This window comes from Pholcus phalangioides, unplaced genomic scaffold (genome assembly GCF_987345545.1).
Source record: "Pholcus phalangioides strain wild (caught in Gottingen) unplaced genomic scaffold, Ppha-v1.0 ptg000007l_1, whole genome shotgun sequence".
Classification (NCBI taxonomy): Eukaryota; Metazoa; Arthropoda; class Arachnida; order Araneae; family Pholcidae; genus Pholcus; species Pholcus phalangioides.
Window position 1 is genome coordinate 60,649,642 of NW_028301600.1, and position 25,936 is coordinate 60,675,577.

Genomic DNA, 25,936 nt, shown 5'->3' on the forward strand with positions numbered 1-25,936 from the left:
GAAATGGTAAGCGTATCCGATGTAATACAGTATATCCGAAAAAAATATTGGGCTCAGTGCGACTTGACACGCAATGAACGGTTCAGTCTCAGGCTATACTCTGATTTCAATCGCATCAAAGCATAACCTGGAAGCTCACAAATCGCATTTCTTTTATCATCATTAGAGCCCAGATTGTATGCACTAAAAAACAGGCAAAATATGCTCTAAAAATATGCAAAAATATGCACTTAAAATACAAAATGTGCACTTAAAATGCCAAAATATGCACTTAAAATGCCAAAATATGCACTTAAAATGCCAAAATATGCACTTAAAATGCCAAAATATGCACTTAAAATGCCAAAATATGCACTTAAAATCTCAAAATATGCATTATAAAAATCACCATGCAAAAAAAAAGCAGATGTGTTTTTGAAATGCATCTTTTCTATTTCTTAGTGCATATGTATTCATTTACAAAAATTTATCTCCTTATATATATATATATATATATATATATATATATATATATATATATATATATATACTGCCTATGCAAATAACTTTTACATATTTTTTATTCAGGCATTTTTAATTTTTAGTTTGTAGTAGCTGCTCAATAACAAAAAATACTAGTAAAAAAAGAAATTTCGACACTATTTCTAAAACAAATTTAACACTTCGATATATCTCTAGAAATAGCCTTACAATAAAGCAATTAGTATTCGTAAAATACTTTATAAATATGTATTAATTCACTAAATTTCACCTGCGGGGAAAAAACCGATGTTATGAAAATATTATGAACAATATTTATTTGAAAAATTATAAAAAAAATTGAGTGAGCTTAAATAAACCTTCAAAAATATGCACTTATACAGAAAATTCTTTGATTTTATGCATTTATATGCATTAATGCTAAAAAAGGCCACAATATGCAAATGCATATGTGCATATGCATTCGAATATAATCCGGGCTCTAATCATCATTGCCATCCGTAAGCTCATTGCTTTCTTTCAACTGCTCATTACCTATTGCGCCGACGTGTTGTTCATTTTGTTCTCTGTCGTTTTGGGCAATGTAACCATCATCCACTTGAGCAGCTCCAGCATTGAGATTCAGATATTCCTAGATTTAAAGATTTTTATAAATTATAGAAGAATGCCGATCATGTGAAATACGTTCAAAATTTAACTTCACGTTCGATTTTCGCAAGTTAAAATGATTACGAAGGTTTCGACAGCTGGCTGATGTGAAGATGAATTCAGGAAAGAAAGAAAATTCAATTGTCCTTGCGGGGACAGTGAATTTTCTTTCTTTCCTGAATTCACCTTCGCATCAGCCGGCAGTTGAAACTTTCGTATGGATAGCGCGGAGGGTGACATCATCCTTTGGTTAAGATGATTAGTTGTAAATAATGACGTCGACTGCGCTTGTAAACGATTGCTAATGAAAATGTCATAGTGGATAATAATAATAATAGTGTCATAGTAGAGATATGTGTCTCGATTTTAATACATTTCAAAATAGATGTTATAACTTGATGAGTTAAACATAAAGTACCGATTTACGCTGACTGTGAGCAAGAAATTATCGAGAATTCAAATATTATTGACACGTTAACTGATATAGAAATGGTATTCAAATATTTCAAACGTCGCTAATTATTTCTTTACATTAACGATTACTTTATATAGAGAACACCCGATTTGATACTCCTACGATGCTCAGAATTCAGCTTATACTGTACTGCAGTGGTTCTCAAACTTTTGTCAGCTGCGGTTCCCTTGGAATAGTCAACTTTTAAGTGTGGTTTCCCAGAAAAGTCTAACAAAGAGCGAATTCAAAAACCGAACAGGTACAAATCAATATCGGAAGCTCACTACGACACCTCTAGAAGCCGCGACGTACACTTTGAGAAGCACTGTTGGGCTAAATAAAACGCAGTATTATGCTCTATTTTAAAGATGCGTCAAGATATATTCAAAGTTTCTGATCAGTTTCCTTACTCATAAGTCATAATATTTCATACATTTTTCATGTGGAGTTTTTGAAAATGATGCAATTTGACTGATTAATTTTAAATAATGGGAAACGTTTAGACAATTGAAAAGCATTAGCAGTTAATAGCAATTAAGATCTGAATGGGAAAGTTTTAAATTTCTACGGCCAAAACTGTAGAAATTTTAGAGATCGTAATGAGAAAATAACAAAAACAAAGAAAAAAAAAACACAATCACAATAAAAGTTGAATAATAATAAAAAAAACAATAAAAATTCGCATAATGTTTTCTTTACGCGTCTGGAGAAACTTTTCTCTGAAGCTGAAGATGATTTATTATTGTCATTAAAAATCTGAACTCATTGAACGAATTTTTCTTCTTGTTCTAATTAAGGTTATAAAATCATAATAAATTACTCGCGTGTTTCCATGCAAAAAGAAAAACAAATGAAATGATAATGGTTTTTTGTATAAATAATCTTTCATCTCATTATTTTTCATTATCTTCATTTATCATCTCATACATAAATGATCATCGTACGCTTATCTATATGTTACAGTAGATAACAAACATTGAACAGTTTGATTTTTTAAACTCTTTTCGCTTGTGAATCACAATCAGACCACGAAAAAAAACAAAAAAAACACATTATTCAAAATATTTTGGATCACAATTTTATATCACTCACAATTTTCGTCATCACACGTAAAGTTCAGTGTTCAAATACAGTACTTCTAAAACTTAGAATATTATCAGCGCTGAACACTTACCACATTATCAGTAAGTAAAGATTCTAGCTGGATAACTATCATTTTGAAAGATGGACGATCCATTGCATAATTTCTCCAACAGGATGTCATTAAAACGTACCTAATGAAGCAGAAAAATTAAAAAACGTTACTTAAGCTTTAAGAAATTTATTTAATAGAAGTGTTTACATTCTATTCAATAAATTTCTCGAGTTTTTTACATTCTCTCGTAAAACGTTCACTCACATCAATGGTGTGATTCTTAACTAAATTGGGTTGGAATAGATATAAAATCATATATATATAATCCATCGCAATAGACTCGCCAAACTGTGTGCATGTGTTATTTAATTTTTACATGTTCTGTATTTTTATTTCAGCTTCAGTTGTTGCTTTCTTTTTCTATTTCGGAGGTAAAACTCTCCGGTTTGTGAGAATTTCATAGAACAGAGGGAAAAAACCCGTTGTACAGATTTTCGACACACTTATAAATTGAATTATGCAGTGTGCCCTGAAAGTCCTCATCCAGGCCTTTTTATTTCTCAACCGTTGTGTGCATTGGTTGGTTACGGGAACATATTTTCAATTAGAAAAAGTATCCAAATACGTACCCATTTTAGATAAGTCATCCATTTCAATTAGGAACATATCTGTATCGAGATAGATATTTAATTTTTTATACGGTCCTCCTGTCTTCCAACTTCCGATTAGAATTTTTTGGTGCTTTGTTTTATCTGAGTTACACAAAAAAAATTCATGTTCCTAAGTGCAATATTCGCTGAGATATTTGAGTTCAAAAATCACCGAAAATGAGATCAAGAACAGCATATATAAGGGACAAACTTGAGAAAAAATTTGAAATATTCTTTTGCAGCTTATTATTTGATTCTGAAATGCTTCCTTAACTTCCGATCAGCAATATCTTAGCAAATATTGCCTTCAGAAACATTAATTTTTTTTGACTCAAGAAAAAGACAGTACAGCAACTTTTTAATTAAAAGTTAGAGGACAGAAGGACCATATAAAAATTTACATTTTTATTTCATTACATATACGGTCCCTGATAAAATAAAACACATGTAAAATGGGCACGTTATTTGGATAGTTTTTGTAATTGAAAGTATGTTTCTATCACCCACGATTGAAAATAAAAAGTCCTGCCTACGGACTTTGACTTTGTCGGCTTTCTATAATTGAATAAAATAATAAAAATTGTGAAAACTAAAATAAATTTTATGTTTACAATTCATCTGAGCAATCATCAGGTTTATCCATTCGATATCCAGTCTTCAAAAGTTTGTAAAGCCGGTCTGGGGATACTCCAGGGTATGGTGTAGATCCTGTAATGGAAAAACAAATTTATCGGGTTTTTGTGATTTCTTTAGTTTTTTTTTTAAATACATTTAAAAAATGAATTGTATAAATCAAAGATATTCGAAATACACACAATCAAAGTTTATTTACCCATTGTCATGATCTCCCACATTACTATTCCAAATGACCATCTGAAATAAATAACAGAAGAGTAAAGTTACATTTGCTTGCATAACTACCAACAAAAAATTTAATCTCTAAGTTAATTAGAAAATTTCATTTCATACAGGGAAAAAGGTTATTAAAAAGTATTTTTTTTAAAAATCTGGAAAAAAGATTCAAGAGATTCAAGTGTGTCTCGAAATGTTAAAAATGGTGAAACTTTGACTTACAATATTTTTAGCCATAAATTCCTTTAAGAAAAAGTAAGAACGGTATATTTAATTGTTTCTATCTTACATTTCTGTCTAAAATTCTAAATGATTGAATATTATAGTTTAATGGGGTTACGGGTCTGTAAGAAAAACCAAGGACTTGGAGATATTCAAATTCCCAGAATTTTCTAATTGCTGCTGTTAGTAAGTACATTTTATTATTTTATTTCCGCATTTTTCCAACAGACCATGCGAGTTTCAACTTTGGGAAACATTTTAGCTTTAAAAATTGTAGCATTATTTGAGTCTAGCCTCTGCCTGCTTCTCGTAAATACGAGTTTTCGGTGATTGGAGCTTGGATTAAATCGCTATAAAACTCCTAAATTGTTCTTTGACTACAAGCAGTGTACGTCTCAAGTTTAGCCTGTTCCTTTAATATTATAAGCTAACGTGCTTTTTGGTAATGCAGTCACGGGCACATAGCTCTGCTTTAATTGTTGGCATTTCCAGTCAAGGCACCAAGAGTTAAAGGCTTTTCCTTCCGGAACTTTCTGAGAAAAGCAAGTGGATTCAATATTAATGTTTATATTTGTACTATTCTAGTATTTATGATGCCACGATCTTTCTGAAGATATCGCAGTGATAACAAGACTGTTGAATTAAATTTGTAGTATATCTTATAATTTGAAGAATGACCATAAAATTTATAGCTTTTTAAACTTAGATTCGGAAATACGGTCGGCGTTTGTTATAACGACGTCTGTCGTTCCAAGGGAAACGGATGTTATGTCGACCGTTAAAAAAAAAAGGTTTTTAAAAGAATTCATATTATATAATAAAAAAAAATATATTATTCATATCGTAATAATGCAAGCATTTTCAGTGGAAATGCTTGAGGTTAGAAAATAATTGATTACATGTACGCACATGAACGTACAAAATTGTCTAATATAACAATTTTGGCAAAAATGAAAAACAAAACACGAATTCTGTATATTTTGCATAAAAGAGACAGGGCATAACTGATTTCGAGCGTTGTATTGAATTGAAGGGTCCATGTATGTCGTTATATTTGATGAAAAACAACACGAAATGAATGGGAAAAATTTGAGACTTATCGTACCAGTCGTTATAATGGAACGGCCGCAATAATGCGTGGTCGTTATAACGAGTGTCGATGATACGACGTTGTTTGCTCTTCTCGTCATAGAAATCACATTTTTCTCTGGACATAACATAAAATAACAATAACGAACGACAATAAAATGTTTTATGAGCATTCTAAATATTCTCAAATACATCTTCGGGAAGCAACATCCAAAAATAGACAGCATTACTAAGCATAATTTAAGTCACTAGCGTTCAAAAGGGTAGCCAAAATTTTAGTGACTTTTTTTGCAATAAAAAAAATGAATCCCTTCCCCACGGAAGACAAAAAATTATGACTCCCTAAAAAATCCTGCGTACGCCAACGGTTTAAGTCGGTTATAAAGTGTTCCGGACTCTGCCACGAAGCTGGGCTGGAAGAGATCTCGGCAACGGGATAAGTTCAGTTCCAAAGTTCTGTGTTCATTCATTCATTTTAGTCGGTGGTTCTCAAAGTGTGCGCCGCGGTGAGCTGCAGAAATTAATGCGTGCCTGCTTAGTGATTTGAAACGGTTCTTTGTTATACTATTCTGGGGAGTCGCAGATAGACTTAGGCTAGTGCAAGTTGGCCGCGGGTGACGAAAGTTTCAGAATCACTGGTTTAAGTAGTCAAAAGTCAAGAGAAAAAGGAGTCTTGAATGCGATAACATAGACTTCTAAAATTATAATGATAAGTTTTGATATCTGCTTCATTCTGATATAATAATCAAATGCAGATACGAAACCTTCTGTTTCTCATCGAATTCTATCGGGTGTTAAAAAAAAGAAGAAAATGTATCATATTTTGAAAGGTGTTGAAGCCCATCGAGACAATAGTTTTCAGTCAGAAAATAAATAAACGATTAGAAATGAAACGCGTAAAAGTGGTAGAGCGCTCTTTTATGTTGGCGGAACGGGTGTTTTTATACCCACTCAACTTCAAAGAGTGGAGCTTGCGGTGCCCTCTAGTGCAGGGGTTTCCAACGTAAAATTTCTCGCTGAACTCTTGATGATGATGATGATGAGGCTGTTCCACGTAACTCAAACAAATTTTGAATATTTACCGAAAAAAAAGTGTATCCCTACTGCCGCACAGCCCGCACGGGGCCGTCCACTAGAAGAGAAAAAGGGCGCACTAAAATAAGACGCCCGTAATCTTCAGGAAGTTCATTTCAGTCAGTCCCTACTGCCGTGTTAAAAGCCCCGTAGCTCAATGGCGAAATGAAAGAGGGCTTAAGATTTACATATTTACTGCCATAAATCATTGATCATTGTGCCAGATCTTATCATGGAAGCCCTCTATTCAAATGAGGTCCCCGTGTCGGGCCCGGGATGGGCTCATATTTTAAGATGGCGCTTGGTGCCCTTAAAGTACACGTAAATTATGCAATTCAAGAATCCTCACTTCTAGTGGATAAAAAATTTCCAAAAAAAAAAAAACCCCATCGTTTTTACAACTTTTAATATACTGATGAAGTGACAAATGACATTTATGAGCTTCTTGTTCGAAAATTCGATGTGAAAAAAAATGTAATGTTTTTTTCGTAAGTTGTTTAGTCAGCAAAGTGATCCAACATTACCTCCTTAAAATTCAAAATAAGTAACCGTTTTGCGAGTATCAGTAACAAGAAAGTTTTCTTCTTTGAAAGCTTCCTGGGTTCCGGGATTTTTTAAGGTTCCATGGCGTTTGATCATGCGGAACCCCAGTTGGAAACCCATACTCTAGTGCAGTGTTTCCCAAAGTGGGCAATATCACCTCCTGCCTGGTGGGCGATGGAATGGTCCTGGGGGTGATAGAGGATACAAGTATAACATAGGATCCTATGGAATCGCATGAGTCGGGGGGCGATGAGAGAAAAAAATTTCTGAAGGAGGGGGCGATGCAATGCACTAGAGCCCACTTTGGGAAGCACTGCTCTAGTGCCTCTACGTTTCATTTTCTACCATGACAAAAAGATGATTATATCGATGGGTTTTACCACCTCTTAAAGTATCGACGCCTTTTTTGAAACATCCTGTATACCTTTGTTATTTTGATTTTATATACAGGGTGTCTTAGAGTAGGTTTTCAAACTTCTAGAAGAAGTAGGCTGCATCCAGATGATTCGGAATCACACGTTATTCAGGGTCGGAAATACTTTCCTGACGCATTAGATGGTTTTATACGGGAACGGTTGTTCCGGGCGTTTAGTGTATTTTTTGGCCTGCTCGATAACTTCTTACCGGCCTTGATTACTTCTTCCAGAGTCCCCCGGACTGGAGACATTTCTAAACATTGTTGCATGACGCCCCTGTTGACAGCACTGAGGAACTTGTTGCCTGCATTGCAGGAAATTCCTAGACATGCCCATTATCTTTCAGAATTTTCGAAATTCAATGCGCCTGAGATGTGAGACCTGCATTATACAGCTCGTGGATGTTACTTTGAACACCTTTGACCTCGTTTACTTTTTCGGTGCACATTTATTATTGAAACGCGTGTTCACTTACGTAGTGTTCTTCCACTTCTGGTATTTTTTCTGTACCCTACCGCACCAAGGAAGCGTTTTCAACCATGCATTGTTATGTGACTCCGAGTCGTCTAAGGTACCCTACCCCTCCTAGAAGTTTGTAAATTTGGTAATGAGACACCTTCGAGACGCAAATGCGAGCCGATCTCTCCATTAAAAAATCTCGCCACAGAGAGCAACAAGCCTACAACGATAAATCATTCAATCATTACACTTCACTCATAGTTAAAAAAACTGGTGGCAGATGGCAGCACTACACATAACAAGCATTACACAGAAACAAACTGCATGCCAGGTTTCACTACACGGACACGCACGTTCCAACATGTACCAATTCGTTAGAGGTTCCGCAGAGGAATATAGACGATGTGCATGTCTGGTTTAGTAGTAGTAGTAGTACTGAGACACCCTGTAGAGCATCAGCATTACTTAGCAAAAAAATAAAGCCATTCTTTCTCGACTCTGTTCTCTCTTCCCACTGATAATATTTACCACATGAATGAATGAACGCCAGCGGCTCTGCCACCGGACTTATCCCGTTGCCGAGATCTCTTCCAGCCCAGCTTCGTGGCAGAGTCTGGAACAAAGTGAGTGCACCTAACAGCCTGAGTGTGTAGCTAGTGTTTTACTTGATATTTCAGTGCTGCCATCTATACTTTAAATTGTGAGTGAAGTGTAATGACTGCATATTTGCTACGTTGTAGGCCTGTTGCTCTCTGTGGCGAGGCTTTTTAACGGGGAGATCGACTCGCATTCGCGCCTTGAAGTTGGAAATCACAGGAAACCAAATTCAGCCGACCACCACTGTGGCGCCGGTGGGGTTCGAACCCGGATCCTCGCGATGCGAGTCCGTCACTATTACCACTCGACCACCACAGCGGCTAATATTTACCACAGATGAGGACAAAATTTTCAATGAGAAGCTTCATTTAACTAAGAATTATTGTTATTTCTGAATCTACTTTCTATGACACAGTGGCCATGAAAATATTTCTTTTCCTTCAGTTCAACGCAAAAAATGCTCCATTCATGACATTGTTCCTTCATTTTTGTAAACATTCTAATTTCAATGAATGGGGTGTTATAACCGCACCCGCATATTCAATCGCTAGTATCGAATTTTTTTTTGTAATACTCTGCACAGTCACGTTTATAAACCGCAAATGTCGTATAATCATGTTATGGAGATCGGTGATGTACATGCAAAACTTAGATCAATAACTGAACAAAAACACAACAAAATTACACGTTTGATCTGAATACGAACGAGTTAAAAAATGAATCTAAAAGAAAAGCAGTTTCGAAAGCTTGAATAACGTTTAACAACCAACACGCTTTGCTACGTGGTTGAGAAATACAAAAGAAAACTGTCACGCTAACCATTTCTTATGTGTGACATATATGTGCAAATTTCATCAGAAATTCTAATCATGTACTTTTTATGCTATTTTTATGAGACCTCCCAAGATTGTTTGCATTAGCAAAATTCTCAACCGTAAGTGCAATATTACTATTTTACCCACATCCATCTGCGGTCATATACCGCCATACGGTAATTTCCAACCAGTAGAGTTGGGTGGAAAATGATGGCACCATCCATCAGGGGTCACCCTATAGGCTCGGTAGGTAAAGAACTCTTTTCTGATGTTTCTCTCCGGTTTCGAACCCGTGGACCACGAGCATCTTACGACTGCACCAAACGAGACCATTTCCACTTATTGAATTGAATTTATACGAATTGAATTTACCAAAAACTAAATTTTTATAATAAATTTTATAAATGAGATCGATTTCTGGAATCCTGGGCTAAGCACGGATCCAGAAAGTTGGATATCATATCTCCCAAGAGCCGTATTAAATGTGAAAAATAGGTCTGAGGGAAATATGGGACGATCCAACGCGAACCTACGATTGCCGTTTCGACACATCACCCTGTGTCCGCACCTACCCTGGGCAGAAGTTCGGTGAGTTTCCCTCTTATGGGGGGGGGGGGTTTATGCATGGCTGTCTCATGGGATCCCCGGACTAAGAGCCCATTGTTCTGGGGGCCCCATACTTAGATGGAAGTAACAGCTTACATATTTATTTATATGCTTTACACTTGAAAATCATAGTACCAGATCTCATTTCGTATGCCCCTATGGATATGAGACCCCGGGATATGCCCACACGGGCCCGGGGGTTAAGATGATCCTTGTTCTATAGAAATATCTGCTGAATTCTGAAAGCAGTAACACTTTCCCCCATCATATTTCACTTGAAAGCTTTAATTCTTCACAGCTCTCCATGGTCCCCTTTCATCTGATTTTCACCCGTGGACCCCTTAGCATACCCCAGGACCACAAGGGAACCACATGGCCCTAGGTTGAGAACCACTGGCTTACTGTTCCACCGTGATCGGTTATGTGAGTTTAACTTCATTCTTTGTTGATGATATGCACGAGGTATTCGGATTTCTGACCGTCTGTGAAACTTTCAAAAATTTTAGCAGGTATTTATTGTGCATTTGAATCACATCAATGTTGATTTTCATTTCTCATATGATCAGAGAAAAACACATGTAAATAAAATATTTTTGAGTAAAATTTCTACAAATTGAATAAATTTATATATTTGCCTCCAAAATGTTCAATGATGCCAATTGGAATCGTTTCACAATTTCAACACTGAAATGAATTTTTGGGAAAAATTTTGATATTTAATTGATATTTATTTGTTTTGTTGGATCACTTAAAACAAAATAAATTGATAGAAAACATTTTTCCCATTGTCCAAAAAAAAATTCTGGTCAGAATGGGTTAATGCTGATATTGAAACAGCTTATTTCTTGAAATTACAACTATGTGAATTAAATAACGGAACGTGTAACAGACTGTGCATTTATTACAACATAGGCTAATAATAAAAAAATCCTGGTTGAGGTTAAATATATTCATATTGTGTGTGTGACATTTTTATGTTAACTACTATCAATTTACTTTCGCTTTGTTTATGAAAATAAATTTGGAATTATTTGATACCCATATCATGCATATTTGGACTCAGGACAAGCTATTTTCTTCTCGAATCATTCCCAATTTTAGTCGAGCAAGAAATTGATGCCACAAAAAAACCAAGCCATCAACGAAGAACACAAATTTAGTGCATTCATCAGTCTGGAGGAGCGTGAAAAAAGAACAGCAAGTAGATACACGACAAATCCTCATTACTTGGAAAAGGTGAAATCGGGGAGAAAATGGATCCTTGCTAGAAGAGATCTATTTGTGTGGTGGTAGTGAATTCCCTTTGGTCGTGAGCAGTCACTGCAAGAATTAATTAGCCAGTCAAGATTCAATTAGAGATACACCATTTATGGAAAGCACGAGTTTAGTTTCTGTCTTGGCTGAAGATGCCTGTATAAAAGCGCATCTTCCTTGATGTTCGGAAATTATTTTCCCGATATTTTTAGCTCAAATTTCGGTAGGATTCGTACCAAGAAGGAAAATTTCTTTTCAGTTGTGTTAAATGAATGCAATCCTTGTAATATTTGAATTTTAAATGAGTGTTTTGAAACTCCAAAGATGAAATATAATTGATACTAATTAATAAAGTTTTCACGAGAGAAAAAGACGGTAGCCTGAATATCACTGTAAAAAAACTTTTTGAATTAAATTTTTCTACGTATGGGCAGAATCAATCTTTAGAACTATGGTATGAACATATCCTCTTCGCACCTGAGACAAAACTGGCTAGTATTAAAAAATCGTTTTTTTGATTGATTTTCACTTGTTGTATGTCAAAATGTTCTTTAAAAAGAAAAAAATTAAATTAACTAGTTAATTAATTTGTGTCGATATCTTTACTAGGACCGTTTTAGTTGGGTACACATGTGTACCTCAGGTCTTAACTTGAAAAAAATAATCATTAAAAATCATTTAAAACCGTTAAAAATGACCTCCCAAAACGGAGGAAAGTTAAAAAAGAACATTAAATGCGTATAAAACGGTTTATTCGTATTTAGCGCTGTTCCCCACCCCCAAATTTTCTCCGTTTCTCGAATTCGAATACTTCAGCGAATATTGTACTTGGAAACTTTAAATTTTTTTGTTGGCATCAGGAGAGACAGGGCAATAACTTTGTAATTGGGTTCTTGAGTACAGGGTGTCCGTATAAAAAAGTAACATTTTTATTTTAATAACTATACAACCCCTTGCAACATGAATGACATATGCACGTCACTTGGATATTTTTTCCAATTGGAAGTATGCCTCTATGACAGTGTATTCCAAAGTGGGCAATATCGCCACCCCCAGTGGAAGGATTCAAGGGGCGGTAGAAGCTATGGATATAACATAGAATCCTATGGGTTGACTTGAGTTGAGGGGTGATGAGGAAAAAAATTACTGAAGGGGGTGATGGAACAAAAGGTTTGGAAAACTGTTCTAAGATCAACGGTTTGTCAGTAAAATACTGTGCACCCTGTTATCGCCTATGCACCCTGTATATATAGTGCATATAAATTTTTTTTAATGCAATTGTTGAATAAGCATTAAGAAATGTTGAAGGGTTAATGAAATGTATTTTTTAACAGACTATCGTATATGTTTATCGCAAAGGGGGGGGGGGAGTTGGGATTCTAACCCCCCCCCCCCCTTTCAAGCCGAGATTATAGTGTTATTGTGCAGGAAAAAACGTAAAAACCCCACCTTGAGAAGAGAAAAGAATTGAACCCCTTCCCTCCCCCCCACCTTGAGAAAATTGTGCGTACGCCTATGGTTATCAAACTAATCTTCAACTGCTGAGATTTGGGTTGAAATCACACTGCTGTTCGAAATTGATTCTAATTTGTAGTTTCAGGTCTTGTTAATCCATCAGATTGTATAGAATAAATTTTTCGACAAAATAAACAAATGAATTCACACTAGGGCATCGTTAAACGTTGGAGAGTGAATTGGTAATCCCACAAAAATGGTATGGAAATGCAACAGGCAAATATAGTTTCTGAGAGTGCCTAATAGCAATTATCTAGTTAAGCGTTTAACCACTAACATTAGTTTACCGAATAGACATTGAGGATGATAAATGATTAGGTGTCCGTCAACTGCATGGATAGACACAAACGTTAGTATTACTCGCGAGCTCCGGCACCTAACTGTGAAATCGATTTCTGATTAGGTTGGGCCATCCAAATAAGACGATACACAAAATCATTATTTCAGGTTCTGAATAGATAAAGATTTGCTTTGTTTCGATTTGATTTTTTCGATTTGATTTGTTTCAGTAAAGATTGATGTATGATGCAGACTGGCGAGTGAGAGAGCATTTTTTGAGATGACAGTGGCCATTCTGTACATTCTTAAATTTATAGTAAGCAATTATTCTGGAAACATAAAAATATTTAAATTTACGCATTCCATGCCTTGACACAAATGAAATATCTTTGAGCTCATTCGGTTCGTTTAGTGTGACATTTACATTCACGATTTCATTTTTATTCATGTTAAGGCATATGATTAAAAATAAAACATAATAAAAGTTTGCCATCGTAAAGATATATTACATCATCTGTTTTATACGTGTATGTGCTATTTAACAACAAAGAATTCAAATCATGTTTTAATACATTTCCTCGGAAAAAGTCAAATAAGAGCTCTATATCTTGCCAATGGCATTGAAGAATGCGAAAGTAAAGAAAGAAATCTGGGAAAGAGAAAAGCTAAGATTTACGATTGTTTCCTTAAATTCTTTTCCGCAGACGTGACGTTTTGATCGTGGACGGATGATTGATAATAAATCCACATTAATGAAATAATGCTCTCTTACGTCTTATTTCTCTGAACTCAGATATATTAAACATCTTACGGAGATCACCAGAATACTTCAATGTTTAAAAATATTTCAGACCAAAATCATCGTATTCAGCTGTCTAACGGATCCGTCTACGGAGATATGCTTAGATGGACTTCTCTCAGAAATATTTAAGTTATATTTGTTATCAGTTGAAGAGATGGACATTATCGAAAGACAGATATCTAGATGTGCGTATTAAGAGAAGAGGGCTATTTTTTGTAAGCAAGAACCACACATTAAAAGTCGTTCAAGTGCATGAAATTACACTTAATTCTTATGATGAGACGATTATCGACTTTGCTATGACTAATCTTAATGTATTTAAATTCTCAAATACGACTGCTATTGTGTGTTTCTTCAATTATTCTAAAGAGTGAGATGATAAACGCGCGTGATACATTGGACTAGATGGATGATCCATGGGGAGTATTGAGATTTGTTGTTCGATGTAGTCGTTGGAGGCAGAGTTAAAAACATTTTGATCATCGAATGAGTTTTTCTACGTATACGTGGCATGATAATAATCAGAAATCCTTTTTACCTCGAAAACCATTTCATGAAAAAAATATTTTTTAATGGATATATATCTTTTTTGCCCTTTTTTGAATAGCTTGGGAATAATATATATTTTCGTGATGTATATGCTAAGTGGTTACAAAATATGCAGTAGTGTAAACTTACATGTATATACCTGGGGTAGCATTTATCAAATGATTCATTGCAGCATATGTTTTTTGTTTGTTCGAATGCTATTGTTTGCATGAACTGGTTGCAAACGCATTTTTTCTCTGCAATAGTCTGGAACCACTTTTCTTCATTATCTGTTAAAATCGTTCGCGGAAAAGCCCCAATCGGCGAAGGTGGTCCAATAACTGAATAATCCTATTACTCATACCCTTGCAGCTATGTTTGCAGAGGTGTTATCTGCTCTGCAATCATCTGACGGATTAATTCCGGATTACGAGGAATTATGTGAGGCCTGTTCTTCAATTTTCCCCCATGATAAGCTTTTATCTTGAGGTAGACTTTTCCGAATAATTCTCGTTTAGAAGTGTCGATAATGCACGTCCATGATCTAATTGAAACGACGCAATGAGAATTTAAAAATGAAATCAAATATAAAAAAGAGGAAGATGATTTAACTTTTCTTTGTTCAAAGTTGCTCTAGATTTTGAAATGACGATGTTGACTGCATAAAATTTGCTTGAAATACTTCATGGAATTTCTTTATCTGTTGTTTGAAAAGATTCACGTTACGTTATTCTGGAAAAACTGATCTAGATAAGAGAAAACTATATCTCTCCTTAACTTGAAAACAAAACCAAGAATTTTGTAGACTATAATTCATCATTAATATGACGATTTACAATTTCTTTCAAGACTCACAACTTCTTATTATTTTATATATATATGAATAACAGTCACTTCTTTAGAATTAAATATAAACATTAACGCGTGTTCGTACACAGTGCGCTCAGAAAGTCCTTACGCAGGCTTTTTTTTCTCAACTGTTGGTTATAAAAACATACATTCAATTATAAAAATTATCCGAATAACGTACTCATTGTAGATACGCCATTTCTTTGACTACGGGCTTTGAGATACAAAACTTAATTTTTTATACGGTCACTATCTTTTAACGTTTAATCAGAAAGTTTTTGCCCGTATTCTTGAGCCTAACAAAAAAAAAGAAAAGAAAAAAAATTCACGTTTCTAAATGTAATATTAGTCTAGATATTTGAGTTCAAAAATCGCTGAAAATGAGAAAAGAACATTATATATTAAAGGACAAACTCGGGAAAGAATTCGATACATTGAGATATAGACGGTTTTTTCTCAGCCAAATATATGAAGGAAACAGATATTTTCTGGATATTATGCTAAGATGAACTCGGAAAGAATAGTCATCTGGTCTCCGCCGGGACATGAACCCAGGCCCTCTCGCATGCCGGACAACCATGCTACCATCTACACCTGGGCTCGTGTCCCAGCGGAGACCAAATGAATTTTCCTTCCGAGTTCACCTCAGCATAATATCCGAAAAATATCTGTTTCCTCAATTCGAAGCATTCTTTTGCATTTGCAGTCTATTAAAACCATTCTGAATTTCGAGTCTCCTTAACATTTAATATCAGCAATATCTATACTAATATTACAGTTGGAATCATGGATTTTTTTTTTTGTTGGGGTCCGGATAGAGACATAGAGACAGGGCAATAACTATCTACATCAACTATTCAATCTTTTCAACTTTGGAAGTTGAAGGACAAGGGAGAACGTGTAAGAAAAATTCAGTTCTGTATTTTGTTACATACACTGCCTTTAGTAAAAAAATTGACACATTCATAATGTTCGCATAAGTTGACAGTTTTTCTTATTGCAAGCATGATTTTATAACCAACGGTTCACGAACGGTTCAACTGAAACGGACTCAAGTTTTTATCCTGTATAGCTGAAAAATAATGATGGTCGTGATGGCCTTCTTTAGCACTTTTGTCTGACCCTTAAACTTCGGGAGATGAGAAAAGAAAAAAATATTTGTGGAGAGAGGTAGATGACTTTTTCTCAGCCCAAGATACCAAGGCAACAGATATTTTCTGAATATTATACTGAAGTGAACTTGGAAAGAAAAGTCCCGGGGGAGACAATTCTTTCCGAGTTCATCTCAGCATAACATCCAGAAAAAATATCTATTTCCTCAATACTTGGGAGAGTTAGAGAAGTTATATCCGAATTTTTTTTTTAATCACTTTACACATTTTCTTAACTTATCAGAGGAAAAAAAAGTAGAAACTATTTGTAACTATTCGGTTTTTTGAGAAATTAAATTTACTATACCGAGACAAAAAAGAATCATACATATCAAGACAATTTCACTTTACCGAAAGAAAATTTGATGGAACGATATCAATCAGCAAGTCAAGTAATCTCTCTGTTACGTGTTGATGATTAATAAATTTTAGACCAATATTGCTTTCTACATCAGATATAGAATGCTGTAGATGGAGCGTAAAAGAATAGATCAAACGCACCTATACACGCATATAATCTATTTTTAGAGCAGCACGTGCTATGTTCCAGCATTCAAAATCCAGTCGTGCAATACATAATAATTATCTATTGAACACGCATTTACTTTTTTTTTTTTCTAGTTTCTCCAAAAGGTTTTTTTCTTTTTGGTAGTAATTTCAGAAATATCGTGACCATTACATTATGATGTATAGATTTGTGGTTGGTATGACATTTTGGAAAAACGGCAATGAAAGAAACATAAAGGAAATGGGATTCTTGAGTGAAAAATTTACAAGGTCACGAAAGCCACACTATTTTTCACATTTCAAAAAACCAGTAAAATTTATAATTGAAAAAAAAGATATAGGTGAAAACAAATTTATAATATATATTTACACATCACTCTTGCTTGTGTATACGGAGTCTTCCAATGATTCTATAGCCATCCATTTTACGGGAACTCGACTCTAAGGAATTAGGAAAAAAAGTTATTAAAAAAGTTATCAAAAGTTATTATTAAAAGGAATTAGTATCATGTTTCAATTTTCATTGGATTCGGCATTTAATGATTATAATTTTTACGAACGATACCACTGTTGAGGAAAAAAATTCATTGAAATACACTAGAAGTTTAGCAATTTTCTAGGGAGCAATACAAATCTTCCCTAAATTATCTTAATACTAAATCTTATCTAAATGTATGGAATAATTGAATGAATTAGCACCAAAATGAAGTAGTGGTAGAACTTTTTCTGGTTCACGGTATTATAGCTCCTAAATCTTTGGCTTTGTAGCATTAAGTAATGGAAAGAAAATAAAAAATCCAGATAAGATTTCTAACTGAAAATTGATGCGATAAGGAATTCAAGCTATTCGCATCAAGGACACAAGTGATTGTTTCCCTTTTGCTCATGACAGAATTATAGCATCTACAAAAATAGAATATTTGCAATGGGAAGATGCGGCGACTCATTTTTCTCCCTGAAAGCAATGAAAGACAATCATGAATATTGCATGAGCTGCTGCACCATCCGTCGCATTCTCTCCGTTAGCGACGAAAAGATTTTGCCAACTTTAGTCGGCCCTTATACTTACGTGGTATTATGTCATTTCGTAACTGGATCTCTAAATAGAACCACAACACAAGTGCCGATGTACTTGAAAACATACGTTGATGGCGTACATTCCTCAAATGTGAACTATATCCTATTTGGTATAGTTTCTAATCTTAGAATAAAGATCTTCAATCTCTTTTAATAGTTCATAGACGAATAAAACAAATAGTCTTCTCTTTTGTATGCGAAGTACTAAAAAAATGGGTGGAGGCTGCGTCATAGACTCGACCGCAAGTTCAAATGTGAATACTCCTTTCAAAACGTATCATTACAGTGCAGTAAAATCGTGTGGCGTATAAAGTTAGACGTACAGAGATGTGGCGCCGCAGTCCCATGTTTCCACCAGTCTGTCTGGTTCACCTGTTCGGTGTTATAACTAACACTGGGGACTTTATTATAAGTAAAGCGCTGTAGGATTTGTCTCAACGAGATCATTCTCCATTTTTTTACACACTTCCAGAGATATGATGTGAAATGATTCCTTTACGAATGTATACCGCGTGACTGGTACTCAGACCAGTAGACCTATCAAAATAGTAAAATAACGTTGAATTTGTCTCAACAAAATCTATCTGGCACCACTCTTCACGTCTAACTGCAGTTTGCACATTCTGAAATACAGGGCAAAATAATTTCGTTTCGAAAACGGGCAGCTACCCTGGTGCCAAGACCGGAAGAGGTTATTAACACTAAAAGAGAACCATTGCATTTGTTTCAGCGAGATGCATCTGCACTCATAGATTTTGCGTATCTCCTAAGATATGAGGAATTGAAAGATTTAGTCGCAACTCTTTGAGGGTGCATCCAGTATTGCCAGCAGATTTAAAAGATGTATTCACGACAAAAAAGAGAGTGAATGCTATATTTATTGAGTATACATACAGACAAGTTCAATAGAAACTTGAATTAAAATTGGCATCTTACGTGTTAAGACAGCCAATTTCTTTGGAAAGTGATTCCCCACAATATCAATTGAAATAGCCGGATATAAAATTACTAAAAAATTCAAGAAACTAAACTGAAACAGACAGAGAGGGGAAAGACTATTCTATATTCCATAGAGAATTTGAGTGCTCACCGTTTTTGCATTTCTTGTAAGAGAATTAATTCCACGAGTTTAAATTGACGGGCATTCGGATCAGCTAGCATTGCAGATTTCTCTTTTTGACGTTAAACTTGATAAGATACGATGTTTTCGGACATCGAAAGGTGGGACGTTAGTGTTACGTGGTCAAGTTCGTAGTAAAATCAGATCGATAGCTCATCATTGAATTAAAAAGTTTAACGTTTTCACTGACTTTATTTTTATATTACTTTTGTCCTCTGGTTTACTATACAGGATGATTTCATAATTTCTCTTGCCGCCTTCTAATGGCGAACCGTTGATCTTAGAGGCATACTTCCATTCAGAAAATGTATCTAAATAACGTGTAAATTTCAGATACGTCATTCATGTTGCAAGGGGTTGTATAGTTATTAAAATAAAATTGTTAACTTTTTATACGGACACCCTGTCCTAAAAGAAACCAATTAGAAAGTTGTTGCCCTGTCTTTTCTGAGGCCAAAAAAAAAAAAAATAATTCTGTTTCCTAGTGTAATATTCGTTGAGGCATTTGAATTCAAAAATCGGAGGAGAGAGTTGTTAAAGAACAACATAAATAAGAGAAAGAAACGTTGGTCGTTAGTTTTTTGCCGTTCTTTCTTAATGTTTCTCCTATTTTTCAATTTAAATATCTCAGCAGGTATTGCAATTAATTATGAAATTTCTTCTGTTGGCCTTAGAAAAGACAGGGCAACAACTTTCTAATTGGGTTTTATTGGACGGTGTCCGTACAAAAAAGTAGACATTTTTGTAATAACTATACAACAAATTGCAACATTAATGACATATCTGAAGTCTACGCGTTATTTGAATACATTTTTTAGTTGAAAGTATGTCTCTAAGATTAACGGTTTACCAGTAAAAAGCGGCAAGGGGAGTCACGGAATCACCCCCTACCCATATAAGGTCTACGTAAGAATTAACGAATATTATTCGTAAACATGTATGGCACGTTATTCATCTTCTGAAATCGAAAAAAAATGTTGAATATGTGTACTCACACACACCCACACATAAATGTCAAAATCAAAATAAAATATGTTATGTAAGAATGACTTTTGTCCTCTGCCAAAAATACGGATAATAGAAATCTTTTTCTAAAAGAGCTGTATTTTGTCACGATTTTTTTTCATTGATGATAATATGGGAATTTTTATCGACAAAGAGAACATTTACATACTTTGCTTCGCTTAAAATAAGTATTAGCTTCGTAAACATCTCTCGATAATCCGAAATCTGATATCTTTGCAATTTTTCTGTCAGTCAGGAGGATATTTCTGGCAGCCAGATCTCGATGCACTACCTGGGGAAAAAAAGACCGTATTCAGAAAGAAAAATTAATTAGTAAAAAAAATTAAATTTTGAGATATCGTATCTTGATACATTTCATTTGGTAAAAATATGGGCGCCGAACGCCTATATGGTGAGAATTTAAATTAAATTTGCGAATAAGAATTAGATAACAATATTCACCCCGTTTCTCAAAAGACTATTTATAGCGAAAAAAAAAATTGAATTCTAGCTTTTTCTCCAGATTTAATACTTGTCTTATGTATAAAAAGTACGATACTATATATCTCGTTAGTTTTTTTGCATTTCAAGTCTATGAAATCCACACGGACATGAAAAGGTTGCAAAAAAGAAAACCGACGGTTTTATGTGTAAAAAATTCCGACTGAAATTCTCATTTGTCTTTGCTAAAAATAAATGGTTGTAGCCATCCATCGTCTGATCATGTTTCCCGTCATTTGAATTGCGCTCGATGAGTAATTTATCTTTACCCTACCCAAAAAAGCATTTCGGGAACAGTCATCTTCTTTCATAATGGTATTCAAATATTCTATGTAGATATAGACTTTACAAAATAGTCCAAGCTACCACACACAATCATCTCGAATCTCAAAGACTTTGTTGTCTTTCGAGAAAAAAACCCTTTACGTTTGGTGTTGGCACAGATTGGTTTCAGCTTTATGAAATAACTTCGTTGCCATATAACAATGAATACTGAATTCATTCAACACAGAAAACGAGTAAAGCCGAAAATTTAGTCTCGGTCACGTAAACGTAAAAAGCTTATATTCTGTATATGCATGGAAATATTCTTTATTGTATACAGGAAATCAAGTATTCAATATATATCATGAGAAGTTTAGTTTAAATTGAAAAGATTTGAAATTTACATAGGTTCATGGAATCTTTGTCACCGACATCTTGCTCCTAGCACGTATCGTCTCCGTTACATTTGGCCTCCGGGAATTTCGCCTGCCCTGAACATGAGTGACCAATTGAGCGACCCTATCAGTGATCAAGTGAATTGGACATTTACACCATGGCATTTCGCTTGTCCTAACCGTATGAGAGAACATATGAATGATGGTACAAGTGACCAAGCGAGTGACCATATGAGTAACCAAGTGAGCTGGACATTTATCCGTGACAATTAACCTGCCCTGACCGTATGAATGACCGTACGAGTAAACATGTGAGTGATGGTGTGAGTGACCGTATGAATGATCAAGTAAATTGAACATTTAGCCCCCGATGGTATGACGGTATGAGCGATGGTATGAATGACCGTATGTGTGAACGGATGATTGATGGTATGAATGACCGTATGTGTGAACGGATGATTGATGGTAAGAATGACCACGTAAGTGACCGTATGAGTGATAAAGTAAGTTGGACATCTACTTGTGACACTGCCTACCCTGACCAAGTGAGTGACCCTGTGAGTGATCAAGTGAGTTGAACATATACTTCCTGACATTTCACCTACCCTGACCACATGAGCAATGGTATGAGTGACCGTATAGTGAACACATGAATTATTGTATGAGTGACCGCATGAATGATCGAGTAAGTTACTTTGTATCGGTAGACATTTGCCGATTGGCATTTCACGGGTCTAGGTCAATTCGTCGAGCTCAACTTGTCGCGGGACAATTCGTCGCAGTCAATTTGTCGCAGCGTCAATTCGTCGTGCTACAAACTCGTCGCGGTACAAATTTGTCGCAGGCTCATTTCGTCGCGGTACAAATTTGTCGCAGGCTCATTTCGTCGCGGTACAAATTTGTCGCAGGCTCATTTCATCGCAGTACAAATTTGTCGCAAGCTCATTTCATCGCGACAAATTTGAGTTGGTTTAAAATTCATATGTTTGTTGTGATCTTATAAATAGGGTAGGTGCTTTAGGCGTAAAAAATGGAACTAATTTTTTTTCTCATTTATTGGAAATGTTCCCCCTGCCCATCTGTTTTAATTTTTAACAAATGAAGGAAAGTATTCATTGAAGTCATTAAATTTTTAAAATTTAATTTTTACCATATAAGTCGCATCTCTGTCGGGATTTCCATTTCTCGCAGTGAGGGATGTTGAACAGCTCACCCAAATAAAAAATTGAGATCAAATAAATTTTTAAATTTTAATTTCCACCGTATAAGCCGCATTTCCCACTTTTTTTCGGGATTTGAGTCCCTGAGTACGGGTTTGAGTCCCTTATAAACGGAATGAATGGCGATTTTCAGCCCCCCCCCAGCTCCTCAATGTTTCCTTCATGTCGGCACCTTTGACTGGCCAAGCATGCCGGAAGTGTTTGGAACTTGTGGGTTCTTGTCTTGATCTTGAAGTAGGAAATTTTGATTTCTGAATCATTTCTCTGGGTGCTCATACCTATTCCATAAAGTACCCTGGGCACCAACAGCATGTCTGTCTCTGACACCACTGCAAATGTCAATCGATTTTTGATTTTTTTTCAACTCTAAAGTAACAACTCTCGAATAAAAAGAATGAAATCAGACTTTTAATTAGATCATTATTCTTCATGTACATGACACTCGAAATTAAAATTACAATATCAATTACATTTAAAAATTTAACTGCATATAAAAGTTTAATTATATTTGAAAATTCGGTTATAAAAATTTGAAATGTTAAATAATTGATTTTTGCTGTGATAAAATTTCAATATCATGTGGAAAAATTTCGGTTTGTATGATATTCCCCAAATTACAGTGAGCCTATCTTTAACGGTAAATTTCTATCTACCCCATTACAGTATCTCCATAAGAACCTGAAATATTTAATTAATTAATAATTCAATTAAATTAATATTTAATTTTCACCGTATAAGCCGCACTTCCCACTTTTGTTGGGATTTCTCACAGCGTAGGGAGTTGGGCGCAGATCAAGGATGGAAATGTACAGTGCTTATGAATGACGATTCGATGAAGTTTTCATAATGACCACAGGATGAGCACCGACAAAGGCAATATAATCACCAATAAGAAAGATGACTATGGGTCAGTCGCATAGATACAATATAACCATTAATCTTATGTTTATAATCAGTCGCATATCTTTGGCTGGCTTGTTTGAATATTTTCACATAGTTTTCATTAGCGTCTAAGCTTTTGATACAAGGCTGGTGTGCTTGGTCTACGGCTCCAGTCAACGATTAGTAAAAATTTCTTCTTACAATACAAGTGAATTAACATTAACAGACAATGTAAGATTATTATATTCAGAGGTATATTTCCTAATTGGGGAGGGGGTATGCGGGCTTTATCCCAAGATGACAAGTTCAAGTGAAAGGGCGTGACCAAAATTAAGTAATTGGTGATCAAGAACATGAATTAGAAAGGAAGAAGGAAGGCAAGAGTTGAATAGCCCACAGGTGGGAAAACTATGAATCCGCCTCTGATTATAGCCTACATTTATTAGGATAATTTTAATTTTAAAACAATTCTTATCGTACATATAAACACTCCACAATATCTAAACCTTTATTTATTTTCAGTGCTTTGAGAGTATCATTTTATTTACACTTATATATACGTGAATATCGCAGTAAAAACCCTTTGATGATTTATAGAATAATACGTGATGGTATTTTGAACTACCATAATTTTTTTCTTTTGTTTTAAAGATACGTAGAAGATTTCAATTTATTGCAATTTAAATTGAATTCAAACAATTTAATTTTAAAAAGTACAACATTATTTTTTGTCATCCGTATAACCTGTATCTCTCTTTAAGATACAACAAAAAACTCAAATAAAGAAAATTAATAATAGTCTAATTCATTTTGAATTGCATTAAAAGTTTTTATAATTTCGGAACATGAATTATGGGGGGAAAAACTTTTAAACACACACGACGAATTTGTATCGCGACGAATTGGAGCTGCGACAAATTTGTACCGCGACGAATTGACACTGAGACAAATTTGTATCGCGACGAATTGGAGCTGCGACAAACTTGTACCGCGACGAATTGACACTGCGACAAATTTGTATCGCGACGAATTGGCACTGCGACAAACTTGTACCGCGACGAATTGGCAATGCGACGAATTTGTACCGCGACAAATTGAGGCGCAACGAGTTGAGCGCGACAAGTTGAGTGCGACAAATTGACCGGCTACGGCATTTCACCTGCTCTGACCGTATGAGTGACCGTAGAAATGACCGCAGGAGTAACAAAGTGATTGACAAAGTAAGTAATCGTACGAATCATCGAGTGACCGCATGAGTGATCAAGTGAGTGACCGTATGAGTGATCAAGTGAGTGACCATATGAGTGATCAAGTGAGTGACCGTATGAGTGATCAAGTGAGTGACCGTATGAGTGATCAAGTGAGTGACCGTATGAGTGACAAAGTAAGTAATCATATGAATCATCGAGTGACCGTATGAGTGACAAAGTAAGTAATCGTATGAATCATCGAGTGACCGCATGAGTGATCAAGTGAGTGACCGCATGAGTGATCAAGTGAATGACCGTATGATTGACCAAGTAAGCGACTACGTCGTGAGTTGGACTGGATATCTCATTCCAAACCCGACATTTCGCCCCTTGTGTAAAAGTGAGTATGCGGCGAAAATTTGCACAAAGCATATTATAATGTCTATTGCTGTCACAAATGCATTGGCGTACGTATTTAGCGTGACGGGGGGAGGTAGTTGGGGGATTTTAATGTTTTCCTTCAGGACTGTTATACTCCAGCTTATGTTGAAAAATTTCGCTGCAACGTAAATTTGCAAACAATTATTTTATGCTTCACAGCAAATTCCAAACTTTTAGGGCCCATTAAAGTACTACATAACCACCCATAACGGGGGTGATGAAGAGGGGGGGGGGATCATCTTTGCAGACACTTATCCGGTCAATCATTCGGTCACTCACTTGGTCAATCATACGGTCACTCGATTGATCACTTATTCGGTTTCTCATACGGTCACTCAACTCACTTGATCACTCATATGGTCACTTGGTCATTCTTACGGTCACTCACTTGGTTATTATTACGGTCACTCATATGGTCACTCACTATATGACTCATACAGTGAACTACACAGTCACTCACTATATGACTCATACAGTGAACTACACAGTCACTCATTCGGTCCCCCATATGGTCAATCACTCAATAACTCCCTTGGACACTCATACCGTCACTCACCTGGTCACTCATACAATCATTCATATGATCAATCACTCGGTCACTCATTTGGACACTTACACGTTCAATCACTGTGTTACTCACTTGGTCACTCATACAGTGAATCACTCGGTCACTCTTGTGGTTAATCACTTGGCCACTGATACGGTCAATCACTCAGTCCCTTACTTTGGAACTCGTACAAGCAATCACTTGGTCACTGACTTGGTCACTCATACAGTGAATCACTCAGCCACGCATGTAGTCAATCATTTGGTCACTCATACGATCAATCACTTGGTCACTCTTTTGGTCACTCATATGCTCAATCAATCAGTCACTCCCTTGGAAACTCATACAAGCATTCAGTCGGTCACTCAC

The 25,936-nt window shown here is 35.4% G+C and overlaps 1 protein-coding gene across 1 annotated transcript in view; it reads right to left on the bottom strand.

The window, feature by feature from the left end:
* The window catches only part of LOC149085581 (proto-oncogene tyrosine-protein kinase receptor Ret-like), a 137,157-nt gene that overhangs the window by 2,103 nt on the left and 109,118 nt on the right, over nucleotides 1–25,936 (bottom strand). The window contains exons 16-21 of the mRNA XM_089233709.1: nucleotides 20,297–20,419; nucleotides 17,296–17,366; nucleotides 4,200–4,240; nucleotides 3,979–4,075; nucleotides 2,757–2,856; nucleotides 1,015–1,111 (exon numbers count right to left, since the gene is read on the bottom strand). Of these exons, the coding sequence (XP_089089835.1) occupies nucleotides 1,015–1,111; nucleotides 2,757–2,856; nucleotides 3,979–4,075; nucleotides 4,200–4,240; nucleotides 17,296–17,366; nucleotides 20,297–20,419 (529 nt within the window). The remainder of the gene's footprint in view (nucleotides 1–1,014; nucleotides 1,112–2,756; nucleotides 2,857–3,978; nucleotides 4,076–4,199; nucleotides 4,241–17,295; nucleotides 17,367–20,296; nucleotides 20,420–25,936) is intronic.